This window comes from Solanum tuberosum, unplaced genomic scaffold (genome assembly GCF_000226075.1).
Source record: "Solanum tuberosum cultivar DM 1-3 516 R44 unplaced genomic scaffold, SolTub_3.0 scf00118, whole genome shotgun sequence".
Lineage (NCBI taxonomy): Eukaryota > Viridiplantae > Streptophyta > Magnoliopsida > Solanales > Solanaceae > Solanum > Solanum tuberosum.
Window position 1 is genome coordinate 855412 of NW_006239043.1, and position 16785 is coordinate 872196.

The window sequence follows — 16785 nt, forward strand, 5'->3', positions numbered from 1 at the left end:
ATTAAGGATAGAAAGGTACTTACCATCTTTGTTGGTAAAACAAGATATTTTTCTTGAGTTTACAAAGGTATGCGGTATTTATATTGATGGGAGATAGGAGAAATTTATTACTAAATTTTCAACTTATACACCTCAATTATGCAAGTTCTCTATTACTCTTGAACTACATTGTTTGCATTTATTACAAATTGATCCAAGTTGCAAATTTAGCCACCAAATGTGACCATGAATAACTGTCACATAACTACATTTACTATTACAATGTTGACAGTTTTTTCTTCTTATTTTCTTGACTAATGCTTCTTAACAAAGTCATGATATTTTCTTGACCAATAATTAAAGTATCTTATATTTTTTTTTTAAAAAAACACACAATTATGTTTACAACCATTCATTTATTTCACTTTGATCTAATTACTAAATCTTGTTTAAGCTTTTAAAAAAGGTAATTAAAAAAATAAAATTAAAAAAGAACTACTCATCATGCCCATGTGTTAGTTTATTGGCTCTTTCGCTTTACAACTCTTTTATGACTTAATTAAGCAGGTGTCATAATTATAAAAGAACTCAAGTGAATCATTTGGTAAAATAAGAAAATATTTTTTTTTACTTTTTGCCTTTTGAAGTTGCTAGCTTTTAATTTGATATTTTAAAGTTGTCTTCACGTGATCTATAGATCACAGGTTTAAGTCGTGAAAACAGTCACTAACATTTGCATCAAAGTAGGTTGTCTACATCACAGTCTTTGAGATGCGATCCTTCTCAGAATCATGTATGAACACATGATGTTTTGTACACCACATTTTTATTCTCAAGGTTTTGGTGATTGGAAAAAAAAAATCATAGAAATCTTGGAATATTCTAGCTTTCAAATATGTGCACATAATCTTTAAGGGAAAATTTTCGAAACAACAATATTTTAGCATTTAATCATAACTTGTATTATTAACTTATGATAGAACTAACACTCATAAGCATATTACTTTATATACTTTTTTTTACTTAAGTATTTATAAAAGCTATGGATTCACGTGAACTTAATAACTTTTGTCCAGATCTTGTATATGTATTAAAAACTCTACTAAATATCTATAAATGTTTGATTGTGCACCAATTATTAATGTGTATATTAACTTGAGATTGTTATAAGACTATAAGCTTAAAATCTTAAATTAAGTACTAACAATAATTATGATAGTAGTTAGGAGCAGATAGATGATAATTGCTCATCATTAATCTAAATTAATAACTTGCCTTGTAAGAAAGAGCTGGATTAGCACAAACACTATTATATATAGGGAATGTTGTCTACAAATGGTAGATCATTAGTGTAACGTACACAGACTTTACCCCTAACTTGAGAAGGTAGAGAAGTTATTTCCGATAAACCATCAGCTCTATATATATGTTAATTTGGATGTGTAGTGAAAGAGAAGATAATGAAAGACAACAGAGAAACCAAGGGAACATCCATCCACTTTGGAGAAAAAAAATCAAGTCATATTGATCTTCAATCAACCTCAAGTCATATGTAAGTCTTGTAAGAATGAGCAAGACTTTTTCTCAAAAAGAATTAACAAGAAAAAAAATTATGTACTTTTGCTTCTTTACATATAAAAAATTTCGAAACAGCCTCCCTACCCTCGCAAAGGTAGGAGTAAGATTTGTGTACATCCTACAAGCATGTTGTTGTTTGCTTGTTTACATAGAACTTCCTTTATGTTCCCTTTCAACGTGTTCCACAAGGGCAACAGGATCTCGAAAACCTTTACTACACCTCGGGCAGACATCGATTGTCATGTTCATAACACCATTCTTCTCGTGTACTTTCTGCACGTGATCGATGAGAGCTCTGACCGTAGAAAATCTTAGATGACATTGTGGGCATGGCTCTACTTGACTGCTGTTGTTAGTAACGCTGTGGTTGGTGGCGCGGCTGCTTTGCCCCGTCTGCTGTGGTTGATTAAATTCACTGTTGAACTTTTCCTTTACAGATGTTACTACCTTTAAAAGGCTCGTGGTCCACCTTGAGGTCGTCGTGGGCTGAGCTTTCTTCGACTCTTCTTTACTTCCATTCAGAAAGTTCATGAACTGGAAAGTAGATTCTGGTTTCTTAGGTCCGGGGCAGCTGTGATCAGGTCCAAACCGGTGCTTCAAGCAATGATCGACAGTACAATCCCGACATTTAATTGTGTTGGAGAAAGTCAAGAGCTCTTTGCAGCGAGGCACAGGACATTTTTTTTTCTTTGTGGCTTTCTCATAGTTCGATGGATCACACTCGGTGTTCACATGTGATTCCCAAGTTATATTTGGGTCTTCAACAGGATTTAGGCGTACCCCTTTTGCACAGAGCGGGCAAATGACCACTGTAACATTATTCTTGTTAGCCGTTGGACACTGATGTCTAATATAGCTTCGATGATCTAAACAATACACCTGCAAAGAAGTATTGTATGTTAACACATTCAGCATAAATTAGTCCCAATTATGTTACGAATAAACAAAGTTGAGTCCATCATACAGAATATCATCGACTTGCAGTTCGTTCCTAACAGATTTAAACATATGATACTCAACCGAAAGCCACCACCATAGAGACAGCAAAAGAGATATCTGGGATTAGAACCAGTACAATTCTTGTTTCAACTATTAACAATCTATAAAAGAAACTAAGATATTATACCAGATCACTGAGACCCGTAACTCGTAAGAGCAAGGAAGCAAGGACATCTCTACTTAAAGTAGTCAATATTCTTTTTGATAAAAGCAAGAAAAAATGTCATTTAAAGCTTATTACTTCTGAGAGAGTTTCTAAAACATAAGCAGAAGCGCAACCAGTATATACTAGTTGGAATATTGAAAATGAAAGAAAATTGTGATTCTGTCAATGCTTCATCGGTCTGGCCTATATAGAACCAATACGGGCTATTCAAGTTTAGAATAACTCCTGATATCTCCATTCTGAAAGCCACATTACAAGTTCGGGAACATTAAGCTTTAAATTTCAGAATAAAGACGGAACAACAGAGGTAAAAGTTTAATCCCATGTGAGCCCACACCATGCAAAACGAAGCCCGGTATTCCTTTCAGCCCCCAAGGCCTAGCTCAAGTAGCAAAAGGTCGAAGATCTGTGGCTTAGGTCGCAGGTTCATGTCCCATACCATGCAAAGTGAAGCCGGATATTTAAGTGGAGAATGATAGAGGGGTGGGTCCATTATCCACCGAGTTTAGAAGGCTGTGATTGGTCCAAAGGGCGGGTCACAGATGGATTTCTCGATTAAAAAAAAAAAAAAAAGTTTAATCCCATGTGAAGCACATCAACTACTGGTACTCCGAGATGCACATTACATGAGAATAATCATGGAAATACTAAGACCAATAGTTCAATATTCAAAACTTCATCCTCTCTTGTTGTATCATACGAACAATTGATTGCAAGCTTCTTTTTTTTTGATAACCGAGAAATCCGTCTGTGACCCGCCCTTTGGACCAATCACAGCCTTCTAAACTCGGTGGATAATGGGCCCGCCCCTCTACCCTTCTCCACTTAAATACCGGGCTTTGCTTTGCATGGTGTGGGGCTTGAACCTGTGACCTAAGCCACAAATCCTCCACCTTTTGCCACTTGAGCTAGGCCTTGGGGGCAATTGATTGCAAGCTTTTATATACAATAAATTTACAGAAAAAGGAAAGGAAAAAGATTAAATCATTTATTGTATATAAAAAATTGATTGCAAGCTTTTATATACAATAAATGATTTAATCTTTTTCCTTTCCTTTTTCTGTAAATTTTTTGATATGGTAAAATCCCAATCCCCAAACTCTCCTACCGAGGAGCCGAAAAAATGGTCCTTTCCCACTTTGCTACTTGAATCTCAACCTTATTGTTGGAGGTAGAGGGAGGTCTACTAGACAACACACCTCCCTAATCACTGGATTGTTTATCTTCATCAACTGTTTCCATCTCTACCTAATGAATGCTACATAATTCCTCATCGACACAGCGGACAGCTGCTGCACTTCGACTTATATGTAACTTAGATAGTATGGAAGGAGGAAAAGCATAAAATGCTCAAAATGAAACAAAATGTGTCATATCTTCGCTCCTAGGCTTCAACTCAACTTTGTCATGTTCTTGATTACTCAATCCTTCACGTTTTCTTTAATCCAATTTCTCACACACAGCAAATCTTCAGAAAACATCAGGATTATAATTTTTTTCCTCCCACACCCTGACCCCCACTCCCACCATTACCAGACAACTATACCCAAAAAAAGGTTCTTTTTCCTATGCACCAAAAAGATTTAAACTTTGATACAAACCTAGGTAAAAAAACAATCCTGCTTCATACACATACACTTGAAAATGGTCCTTTTCCACTTTGCTAGTTGAATCTCAACCTAATGATTTGTGGAGATGGTTTGAAGTGGAAAGTGTTAACTACTAGACTATACCTCCCTTTCACTACTGTTCAAATTTCAATATCTGGTAAAAAAGGGCAGTCTGGGGCACTAAGCTCCCGCTACGGGGAAGGGAAGGACTACAATGGTCTATTGTACGCAGCCTTACCCTGCATTTCTGCAAGAGGCTGAAATTTCAAAATCTGATCACCTCATGAAATAGCATAACACGCTCAACATTAAAAAAATGTGTCATAGTTTGGATCCTAAGCTTCAGCTCAACTTTGTCATGTTCTTGATTACTCAATCCTTCACATTTTCTTGAACCTAATATCTCCAACAAAGCAAAATTCTCAGAATACCCTTACCACACCCCCCACACCCCACCACAACCACAACCAAACAACTACACCATCTTTTCCCAATGGACCAAAAAGATTAAACCTTTGATATAAACCCAGATCAAAAAACTCAAAAACAAAAAGTACCTTTTATTCCTACCACCCCCACATCAACCAAACAACTACACCAACAAAATGTTCTTTTTCCTGTGGACCACAAAAGATTGAAACTTTAATAAAACCCCAGATCAAAAAACTAAAAAAAACAAGAAAGATTTCAACACAACTGACAAAAAGACAGTGAATCCATGTATAAAAGGAAAAAAAAGTTATTTTTTTTCCTGTGGACCAAAAAGATTGGAACTTTATCACACCCCAGATCAAAAAACTCAAAACCAATAAAGATTTCAACACAAAATTAACAAAAAGACAGTAAATCAATGCATAAAAGAAAATAAAAAATGGCACAAATGGTAAAGAGAGAAAGAAAGGGGTACCTTGTAACAGCAATCACAGGTAAAAGGCAAGAAATCAATCTGCCTACAATCCTCAACAGAACAATGCTTCCCAAGATTTGAGAATTCTGGTGTACCCATTGAATTGATAACTTTGTAAACAACAACAAGAAAAAAGGAGAAAAAATTGAAATTGATAATTTGGGAATTTAGGTAATGGGGTTTCTTTGAAGATTCTTGAGGAGACAATAGGATAGACAACGCTGGAATTGGAGAAAGATTCAAACGCTGTCTCTCCTAACTTGCCTGGCGAATGATGACTTTTCTACTATTTGTATCTTGTTCTTTTTTTTCCCCTATATTTTTGCGTATTGAAAATAACTAAATACGTCCATATTTATAATAGTAAGAAACCAAATTAAATTAGGATTAGAAAATAAATTTATATATGAAATAAATAAATCCTAATTAGATATTAATTAAATAAATAACAAATTCTAAACAATTTAGGAATCCTACTCCAACTTTGAATTATTATTCTAATAATTTTGATTATTTTTTCGTAAATTACAATTGAAGAATGGTGAATCTTAGATACAGTTTCAAGAAATAGAATGTCTTTATGACATAATGATTTATGTGTTTTGTAACTGCATTGAAGTTAGATAATTTAGATTTTCATTCAGGAAAAAACGCTCCTCATAGAGGATTTTTTTTATATCTAAAACTTGAACTCGAGAACTCTTGATTAATGAAGAAGCAATAACACTACATCCTTTGATGATATATGATACTCCATATAACTATGGTAGTATCAAATAATTACGAAACGTATTTCGATTTTTTGAATTTTGTAGTAAATACACTATACACATGCATGTTGACATAATACACTATACACATACTATTTTTTTGCGAAACATTTAATAGTTACCACCATTCATATAATAATAGGAATTATTTTTTATACTTTACATATGTCAGCAAAGTTTTTAAATTCGTACCAAATACCTTAAAATAAAATAAGATACAAGAGAGAAGTATTAAACAACTATAATATTTAGTATATGTGGTTTACATGTTACAATAGCTATCAGTTATCAGGAGGATGGTTTGTCTGTTCTTTTGCTTCCTATTTGGTGTTGGGTATCTATTTTATGATTCGACTAATTCAAATTCGTGTTAAAAATTTTTACTTTAAGAATTAAACATTTCCTATTAAAGGTGATTCCATTCTCAGAAGTAGAACTCGAAATCTTTAATTCGGCATGTAGAAACAGAGGTTTTTTCGATGAAGGGTATTCAACTGACCACTTCTCTGCCACCGTAGCCCCACCCCCACCCCCACCCCCTAATTTTATTGTAAGTTACAAAAACACATAACAAAGCAAAAAGAGTTCCATTTCCATTACTCCACTTATCAAAGTTTCTAACAACATTGCCTCTTTTACATATGCAATCTTTGCACTAAACTCATATCATAAATTGGTAACATAATAGTTGTTGTATGTTTGGACCTCTTGTTGTTTGATTGTGTGAAAAAAGAAAAAAAAAACAGTTGTTTTAGGCCTTGACAGGTTCAGTGGTAAGTCCAAATCCAAAAGGGAACAAAGGGTCATAATGTGAATCACCAACATTCATAGGGAGTTGATCAACAGTCTTGAACCAAGTCCTTGCTAGTTTTCCAGTAAAACCATAATCACCAAACAGGACATCAGCTACACCTTGTCCTTCTGTTCCTGGTAACCAAGCTGCTACAACTGCATCCATTTGAGCTAGGTATGGTTGGATCACAACTGGACGCCCCGTGAGAAGCACAACGACACATTTCACCGAGGCACAAACTGTGGTCATGATGTCTGGACCAGGCGCAGGGATTGTTAAGTTTAGGGTGTCACCAGAACCTTCCGCGTATGGGGTCTCTCCCACCACGACTATAGCGTAGGAGAAGTTGTTGGACTTGACGAATTCGCTATCTGGATTTTCCTTGTACACAACTTTTGTTTCTGGATCAACTGTGTTCTCTATGGCTGAGAGGATTGTTGTACCTGTCAAAAAAAGTTGCTAATTGATCAATGTACAATATTGTTGTACTCTTTTGGAGTTCTGTCCGTGTTAGATCCTTAAAAAATGTTGTTGTGTCCGTGTTAGATCCTTGAAAAATGCACGACTTTTGGAGGATCAGACATGCACATATCGACATTTTTGAAGAGTCTGAGCAACGTTGAGGGATAAGAAATGTACCAATTGTTGTGTTTCCGCTAAGTCCTTGCCATGTAATGGTCCATCCACCACATTGGTAGCCCATGTTGTTAGCATGGGCTCCTGCAACTAATATATTTGTTGCTTTTTTTGGAAGTGGCAAAACTGGTTCATCTGCATTTGCTCCATTTTTCAATAAAACAAGTGACCTTCTCACTGCTTCTCTTGCCAATTCTCTATGTTCCTACAAGATTGTAACACAACAAAGATGAATTCAAGATTTTACTTTTTCCGAGTTTATAACTTGTTATCTCATCTAGGAAAAACGATCAAGAAATTGAGCATCTTTGTCCTTCATTTGACCTTTTGGTTTAGTTTTACCCCAATCGTTAGAAAGAAGTTCCAGTTTTTCCCTTGACCCCTAAAGGAGCTCCAACGTTAGGACATGTGGCGTCCATCGTCTTATGTTGGAGCTCCGTTAGTGGCAATGACAAGTATGAGACAATTGGTAACGACAAGAGTATGAACGGGCCAAACATGTAAAGGAAGGCAAAATCGAACAATTTTAAACATTTTCCCTATCAGTTATCGCTACACATTGAACTTACTGGGCATCCAAGATATTTCGTCAAACTATAATCAGCAAGAGGGTTCTCAAAAAGTCCCATTTGGAACTTCACCCTGAGAATTCTCTTGACTGCATCATCGATTCGAGTCATTTGAACAAAGTTATTGTTCACTAAATATGTTAAACCATCAATGAATTCTGTATAGTTGTAAGGCAACATAACCTACAATATACAACCAGGAAAAGAGCAAACATTAGTTCTTTAAAGGTCATGTAAATCAAGTCGAAACTCGTTCTTCATGTTGTAAAATCGTGTGATAGTACGAGACAAATTCAGAATTTAAACAGCTATTACAGATATCGTTGATTCGCGCACAACGTGCACAAATTATAAAATGGATATACATTTTGATATAAATTGATTAGTTACTAACCATGTCAATGCCAGAATTGACACCTTCAAGAATGGAATATGTATAGTTTGTATGCCAAGGATAAGTAAGCTTATCAATTCCTGCCCAATCTGAAATAACAAACCCCTGACACAAACATGCACAAAGTTAGTTCGAAATTCCCATCTTGTTGCATCCTATGTTGCTCGGATCCTCCAAAAATGTCATCACAATCATCTCGAACTTCCAAAACAATTGCATTTTTTGAAGGACCAGAGCAACATTCATAATATTAAATTTGAAATCCCATCTAGTTGCATCCTATGCTGCTCGAGTCACTCACAACTGTCATCGCACTAATGTCGGATCCTCCAAATTTTTTGAAGAATTAGACAGGGGTGCAACAATACTTTTGGAGGTTCCGAGTTATATAGGTTGTGTCTATTGAACACTATAATGTTGCTCGGACCCTCTAAAATGTTTGAAGAATTAGACACGGGTGCAACAATACTTTTAGAGGTTCCATGAGCAATATAGGTTGCATTTTTAAACACTAAAATGTTGCTCGTATCCTCCAACAAAGTTTCCACACCGTGTCAGATCCTTCAAAAATATTGTCATACTTGTGTTAGATCTTCCAAAACAGTGCGACAACATTTTTGGAGGGTCTAAGCAACATAGGTTGCATCTATAAACACTACAAAATGTTGTTGTATCCGTATCAAATACTCCAAAATAAATGTATTTTTGAGAATCCGACATGGATACAACAACATTTTTGAAGAGTCCGAGCAACATACAGGTAGTTAAATTCACAAAGAGAGGACAGAATTAGGAATTTACTCTGAATCTAAGTGTGCCTTTAAGAAAACCAGTAACCATTTCTTTATTTTCATGCATTCTGAGACCATTCCAACTTGAATATGAAACCATAACAGTAGAAACACCTTTGATGATTGAACTATAGTAACCTGCCATATGTATACTAAGCAAACCATGTCTATCAATAATTGTATTGTTTTCATTGATTCCTTTTACTGTCCCACCATCTCCTACATAATGCTTAGCACAAGCAGCCACCTTTTGCCTGTAACAAATAACAGTGACGGAGCCAGAAATTTCGTTAAAACACATTCGAGGTTAGTAACAATGCAACAACAACATAGTGTTCGAGGTTTACCAACAACAACACACGCGTTCGAGGTTTAGCAACAACAACAACATACGCGTTCGAGGTTTAGTACAAGTGTATAAAATGTATTTTTTGACTTATATATGCAGAGTATAATTTTCTGATAAAGGGTGTTCAACTGACTGTCTTTCACTCTATGTAGCTATCTATGTACATCATTGTATAGGGATAATACATAGATGCTACATTAGGCATCAACTTGTTTTGAAGTTTCAATTATACACTTAAATTTGAAAGGTGATAAAAGACGAGTCTAGAATTTAGACTTGATGAATTCAATCTTCAAGGTTAGTACTTTTTACGACTTTTGAACACGTTGTACTTCATCCTAGGAAGTGTCTGACACGTGGCACTCACAATGCAACACGTGTCGTAACATAACCAGACACGTAAAAACACCATACACACATCACACCCACATTCTACAACAACAATAAGATACGATCTATAATTTTATAAGTAGGGTCTGGAGAGGTCGGAGGTATGCAGATGACACCCGCATTCTATATATTATTTAAATAATTGTTGCCTTCCAACATTAATATATAATTTTTTAATTGAAGAATAATGTATTAGGTAGAAATCTTGTGTTTTTTATATTACACATCACCTTCTTTTTTTTTTATTTCTAATAAGTGGAAAAAGTGGTCCATGTGACTAAGTCTATGTCATGCTACAAAAGCCCATAAAACAAAAAAAAATTGTCTGTGTGTCACAATTCAAATGGACCAAAAAAATTGAAATTTTTGCACCTAGTTTGTTTCACAATTATTGTCTTTTTCTTATTGGCTCTATGTATCATAATCACATGCCTCACAAAAACCATATCCTATGCTATATATACCAAATAGTTCCAAATCACATGCCTTACTTTTAGAAATCAGTTACCCCACTTTTTTTTCAAAAAAAAAAAAAAGCACTAAAAAAGTAGGAATAGTTATCAACAACTTTTGTCATTAAACAATAAAAAATTATTTTATTGATGCTAATTTTATTTAACGATGAATTAATATAAATTATCAAAAGATTATATTAGTTATAAATTGTTTAGCAAAATATAAATATATTGAATTTCGTATTTAATTTTAATTTATTTATTTATTATGGTGAAGTTAAAAAAATCCATCAATGATAATAAAGGAGGAGAGTTGTATAGGTGGAAATCAGGCCAACACTAAAGAATCTCTTTGCAAGAAAATTACATTATATATCAGGTTGAACATTTTTAATAAAAAATTAGTATGACTTTATATTTATAACAATCAGCATAAAACTAATTAATCTATAATGAATTCTTGTTGGATATTAGAAAAAAGATACAAGAATAAAAATTTACACATATACTTTAATTTATTTGAGACTGAAGCGGAGTGATTATAAAAAGTAATCTCCACCTTCTTTCCAATATATATATATGACAAGAAATCCAATAAAGTAAAAAGAAAAATGCTGACTTAATTAATCATTATTGTATGCATGTGGGTTGATTGAATTCAAGGTTATGGACTTTTATGAAAATCCATGTGAATTATGCCAAAAATATCTTTTGTGATCAAATCCACATCATGATTAATTATGAACTAAATAATTTAAATAGTGCACACACTACATGAACCAAAAGTGAAATAGTAGCTAATAATGTGTTCTTAATAACAAATAATGTCAACATTAATTAAACATAGATAGATCAAGAAATTAAACTTGTAGAATAGGTATTGGTGGTCTAACTTATATGTGAACTAACACTACAAAATGAAGTAATTTCTTATCCTCTTGCTCCGCCCCGGACGAAGCGAGTGAATTTTACTCTTTTATCGATCAACTAAAAATATTATCAGTACATATAAATTAAATTTCAAAGGGAATAAAAAGAACTTACTTGTTAGCAACAAAAGGGACTCCTAATCTACCATTAGAAGGAACATCTCCTTGTAATCCAGGTACCATTTCACTCATTGACCTAACAATATTTGGATCTTCACTATAACTCTCAAAACATCTGCCCCATCTTGGATCTCTGCAAACCTAGATCAACAAATTTTAAATTATTAATACTGTATAAAAAAAAAATTAATTATATAAATTGACGTGTTTGAGATTCTTTTAAAGTTATGTACTTTTGAAGAATCTGTGCATCCTAATTTTAACCTATGATGATCGGTTACTAATTATTTTCACCAAGTTACCTACCTAACTATCAATGCATAAAACTTAAATCCATAATAGAAATCTCAATTCAAGGGAATTGAGTCAATTGATCAGAAAATATGGAAGAAAATTAATTTTGTTTGTTTTACATCCAACGTTCGGTACTCATTTCAGAATCTGACTAATCCAAAATCGCAAAGGAAGTCTCATTTTATGGGGTAATGCACTCCCTATTAAAGATGATTTTATTCATATGACTCGAACCAAAAACATGTGGCTAAAGATGAAGAGGGTATTAATCAACTCACTACAACATTAGGTGGTAAAAAACTGTTTTTTAAAAAAAAAAAAGTTGTTGAAGAAAATCTATATTGTTTGGACTTCCCAAAGATGTTATCACATTCGTGTCAAATTCTTTAAAATGTACTACTTTTGAAGGTTTTAACATGCATCTGGCGATATTTTTAAAAAATCCGAGCAACGTACGTAGAAGAAAAATACTAGTAGTTGATGGAACATTACCGCAAGACAAGGTGCAAAAACATATGGAATTCCAGTTGCTCTAGCTTCTAATGCAGTTGCAGATCCAATCCTCTTGACCAATTGAGGATCCCTATTAATTAACCAAAAATAATTGATAAAAAGTTAGCTAATCATCAATTTATGATAAAAACAAAAAAGAAAAAATACAAGTTTGATGCATAAAATATTTCACATTGATCTAAAGCTAAGTTAGAATTTCAAGTTTATCGGTTTCAGACGATAGAAAAGACAGCTTATTGGATTCTGAATAAACTAATCAAGGGTCTAGACTAAAGCTATTAGTTTCAGCCGAACACATAGGGTCATACCTAGCTAGGGGGTGTAATTAATGTAGACAACTTATTCTGATGTAACACGTGATCCATTAATTATAATTTTATCGTTGTTCCGAGACAATTTACCTTATTACTCCAAGAGCAACATTGTGAGGAAAAATTGTAGCTTTATAGACATTGTTGTTGCCATGAACAGCATCAATTCCATAAATCATAGGTATACCAAGTCTAGTTGATAATGAACCTTTTTGAAAACCATTTATCATATCAATCCAATCTTCTGCTGATGCTTCTTTCTTAGGCACACTTCCTCCACCACTCAACACACTCCCTGCTCATAAAAAAAGACGGATACAAGATTTAGAATCAGTAGATTTTATAATAAGTCATATTTATTAAAGGGGTTCAACTGTATTCATTTTGTCAAAAAATTATATCGTGTATAAAGATAAATTCACATAGCAAATTATTGAAAAATGGTCATTTACGTGTATAACAAATTTAGGATTTAGAATTAGTAGATTCGGTAAAGAAATGATCATATTTATCAAAGGAGTTTAACTGTATTGTTTTGTTGAAAAATTATACTATATATACAGGTGAATTCACATAGCGAAGTATTATAAAATGGTGACGGATTCCGGATTTAGAAACGACCCATGGCATCTAGTGGTGAGACCATATTTATCAAAAAGGGGTTCAACTGAATCCACATTGCTAGAAAATCGATAACGTCACATAACAAAATATTTTTAAAAATAGACTCTTTTGTATGTTTACAGGCTATAGCAAGGGCAGAACTACAATATTAGGGACGCGTTGAAACTAATTCATCACGTAACTTCTACTTAGATCTTGTATTTATATTAGGAAATTCATTAAACATATAAAACAACTCGATTATGACACTAGTAACTAAAACGAGCTATGAGTTCGATAATAAGTTCAGAACTCATAAACTTCAAATTCTAACACCATCTCTATAACATCAAATTCAGAATTTAAAATCAGTAGATCCAACCAAACCCATTGCACCCATTCACAAAGCCACATTTATCAAAATGGGGTCCTAACTGAATCCCTTTCATCAGAAAATCATACTGTATACATAAACAAACTCAAACAACAAAATATCTTAAAACAAACAGTGACGGATTCAGAATTTAGAACCAGCGGGTTCAACTGAACCCACTGGTCACGTCTACTCTAAATCCGTCACTGTCTGTTTTTTTTTTTTTACCTAGGTAGTACTTGTTCATAACCTTTGGAGTTGCAGCAGTACGATCAATTTGTATCATTTGCCCAATTTTTTCCTCCAAAGTCATTCTTTTCATTAAATCTTTGATTCTTCTGTTTAAGGGCTTGTTTGGATCTTTGTATGTAATGTATTCTTCTGCATTTACAGCTAAAATAATCCAACAAAATAAAACTAGAAAATTTCTCATCAAGAATCCCATTTTGGATCTCCTCTGCATTTTTCCTTCAACAAAACATAGCCAAAATTAAAACAAAAATTCAAAGACTTAAAAGCGGAGTTAAAATTTTGAGTTTATGAGTTCTGAATTCTAAAACAGACAGTCTAGTAGGTTCGAAATAACAACAACAAAAAAAATATTGCGTGTAATTCCACAAGTGGAATCTGAAAAGTATAGAATGTACTCAAATTTTATCTCGAAATTTATAAATACAAGTATAGGATAAGGATCAAAACTATTGAATTCTAGCCTCCAGAATTTACTTTTTTTTTTTGGTTGATTATCTGAAGATAATTAAAAAAAAATTTAAAATTCAGAGCAAATTCTTTTGAAAATTCAGAGAAAACCAAAACAGAGAGAGCTATACTTTAGTAAATTTCTCTTCTTCTTTTTTTCTATTTTCAGCAGAAGAAATGCTAACAATAAAAATATAGAAGAAAATATAATGAATTTTGGAACTTACAGATAAAAATGCAGACTCTTGAAGATTTTTTATTTTTTATTTTATTTTCTGAAGATAGATATTGTTTTTTGGGTGGGAGGAAAGTGATTTTTAGGACTGTTTAATATAGTAGTATGGTAGGTTTAAATAGGGAGAAAAGCTTTGGATAGCACACTTTTTAAAAGGAGTTATGGATTTTTTTTCTGTTCTTTTAGCCATTTGGCATTCCAGATTTATTCACCTTATGGAGAAATAATCGTAGTTAGATCGATGTTATGTGATATTACTTTGTTAAATTTTTTTAAAAAAATGTTACCACTATCAATTTATATAGATGTTTATATATTTTAATATTAGTTCAACATGTCCTTTCCCCTTCTAGTTCTAAAGTTTTTTTTTTTTACAAATAAAATATTTGACAGTGAATATTTATATTGAAATCCAACTGATTTAAATTTGCGCCACATAATGCTCATTCAGGAAAGTTCTTTATTAAGATATTTTTTTTCAATTCAAGAATCGAAATTAAAACATTGATAAAAAAAAAAGAGTAACTTCATCGATTATACCACATCTTTTGATTATATTTTTAAAGGTTGGTGAATTAGTTACGTTATATAATCTTGTTTCTAATAAAGCTATGGCTTGATTTATGTAAAAAATAGAAAAGATAAATTGTTATTGAGAAGAGATATAATAATATATTTGAACTCGATTCATTAATATGATTTAAACAATTTTATTTTTTGAATTGTTGCTATGCTGATTTGGTCTTTTTCACTCTTTTAAATGAGGAGATTAGTTAGGGAAAAAATTGATGTATGCTATTAATTTAAATTTATACTGAATAAATCTACGAAAAGGTAAAACGTTCCTTAGTAGTTATCTGTTTCCAAAATTTTGAATTCAAAATTTCTAATTAAATGTTTAAATTCCAATTATCACATATTACTCATTGCTAGTGCATAAAAAACAAAGGAGTGTTACTTATTTAAAGTACAAAATGACATGAAGATAATACAATTACAAAGTCAAAAAACTTTTCATAGATATTACCGTTTAATAATTTAATTATTTGTGTTATAAGTATGTTGTACATATTTGTCCATTCCATAAGATAGAATGAATTTAAACAAAGTTTTTGGTAATTAGTTGTCATCCTTTTTCACCAATGTCTTATTATGATTTTATTCATTCCTAGTCCAGAGGAAAAGGATATTACTATTTTATTTTAAAGTACACAAATGACAATAAAGTCAGTACAAAGTTAAAAAACTTTTGGTTGGTAGACTTTTTACCTTTGAGATTTGTTCTCTCAGGGTTCCTGTGGCAAGAAATTGATTTTTTTTTCTTTATCCGATCTTCGATATCTGCTTTGAGGCATATTAATCGGAATTATATAAAAAAAATCCACTTATGGGAAGAAGTTGTTCGTTTTTCCCACTCAATCTATGATACTCATTTTGGGACTAACTAATTTGAATTTGTATAAAAAAAAATCACCTTTTCAAGGGTTAAAATATATACTCTCTACCAAAGGTACTTTGTTCTAAAAATTGTCATTTTGTGGGAAGAAGTAATTTTTCGTTTTTTTTTCCCACTAGGTCTCTCATACCTGCTTTAGGGTCGACAAATCTGATTTCACATCGAAAAGTTTTACTTTAAGAGGTAAATTGCTCCATATATTTTCTAGAACTCAATTTCGAAAACTTTGATTTAGGATAGAGGGGTATATTAACCATCCAACTAGCTGTAACCTTTGGGTGTGAGGTTTTTTTATATTGTCAACATAACTCCATATATATATATATATATATAAAACAGAAGAAAATATAAATAAAATGAGGCAAATAATTAATTTATTTATTTATTAAAAGAAAAAGAACAACAACATAATCATTAAACAAATTAAATCCATAACAATATTGTTCTATAGTATTAACTAAAAATATGAAACAAATCACATGATATATCTTTTGTGTAGGCCACATATAGAGTTGTATATATGTGCTTTTATAATTTTATAAAGCATGTTAATTTGTCTACATAAATGAAAACAAAATATCATAAACAACAAATAAATGAAAAGTGAATGACAACTTGCCTAATTAAATATGTAAAATAAAGCAACTTAAAAAATATTAAAAAATAAAAAGTGTAGACAACATTATAACCTAAGTACGAAATTCATGTGACAAAATGTTCACGAGAATTTAATGTTTGTTACTTTGAATTTGACCTTGTTACTATAAATAGTTATATGTACAACCAATAAAATTATGTTTTCTGTATAATAATAATGTTTGAATTAATTTATATACACTTCAACTATTCTACATAGGTATTTGATT

At 32.3% G+C, this 16785-nt stretch overlaps 2 protein-coding genes across 2 annotated transcripts; both read right to left on the reverse strand.

Moving 5' to 3' along the window:
- Nucleotides 1–1478: 1478 nt before the first annotated feature.
- Nucleotides 1479–5545, reverse strand: LOC102582756 (zinc finger AN1 and C2H2 domain-containing stress-associated protein 16-like). Its single transcript, XM_006350145.2, has 2 exons — nt 5240–5545; nt 1479–2436 (listed from the first exon to the last, which is right to left on the reverse strand). Exons 1-2 carry the CDS (start codon nt 5336–5338, stop codon nt 1702–1704), a joined length of 834 nt encoding a protein of 277 aa, XP_006350207.1. The 5' UTR covers nt 5339–5545; the 3' UTR covers nt 1479–1701.
- A 1032-nt stretch (nt 5546–6577) lies between these two features.
- Nucleotides 6578–14564, reverse strand: LOC102583088 (beta-glucosidase BoGH3B-like). The gene is made up of 10 exons (XM_006350146.2): nt 14456–14564; nt 13758–13997; nt 12644–12848; nt 12222–12312; nt 11431–11576; nt 9203–9446; nt 8402–8506; nt 8008–8190; nt 7442–7643; nt 6578–7245 (listed from the first exon to the last, which is right to left on the reverse strand). Exons 2-10 carry the CDS (start codon nt 13990–13992, stop codon nt 6761–6763), a joined length of 1896 nt encoding a protein of 631 aa, XP_006350208.1. The 5' UTR covers nt 13993–13997; nt 14456–14564; the 3' UTR covers nt 6578–6760.
- Nucleotides 14565–16785: the final 2221 nt, after the last annotated feature.

What these genes read in the sequence shown, in the direction of transcription:
- LOC102583088 (XM_006350146.2), bottom strand. Translation starts at nt 13,992, where the DNA reads ATGCAGAGGAGATCCAAAATGGGATTCTTGATGAGAAATTTTCTAGTT. An exon ending in TATGAACAAGTACTACCTAG is followed by an intron (nt 12,849 to 13,757) that starts GTAAAAAAAAAA and finishes TTTTATGAGCAG; the next exon opens with GGAGTGTGTTGAGTGGTGGA. An exon ending in TAGCGGAAACACAACAATTG is followed by an intron (nt 7,246 to 7,441) that starts GTACATTTCTTA and finishes TTTTTTTGACAG; the next exon opens with GTACAACAATCCTCTCAGCC.
- LOC102582756 (XM_006350145.2), bottom strand. Translation starts at nt 5,338, where the DNA reads ATGGGTACACCAGAATTCTCAAATCTTGGGAAGCATTGTTCTGTTGAG. An exon ending in CCTGTGATTGCTGTTACAAG is followed by an intron (nt 2,437 to 5,239) that starts GTACCCCTTTCT and finishes ACTTCTTTGCAG; the next exon opens with GTGTATTGTTTAGATCATCG.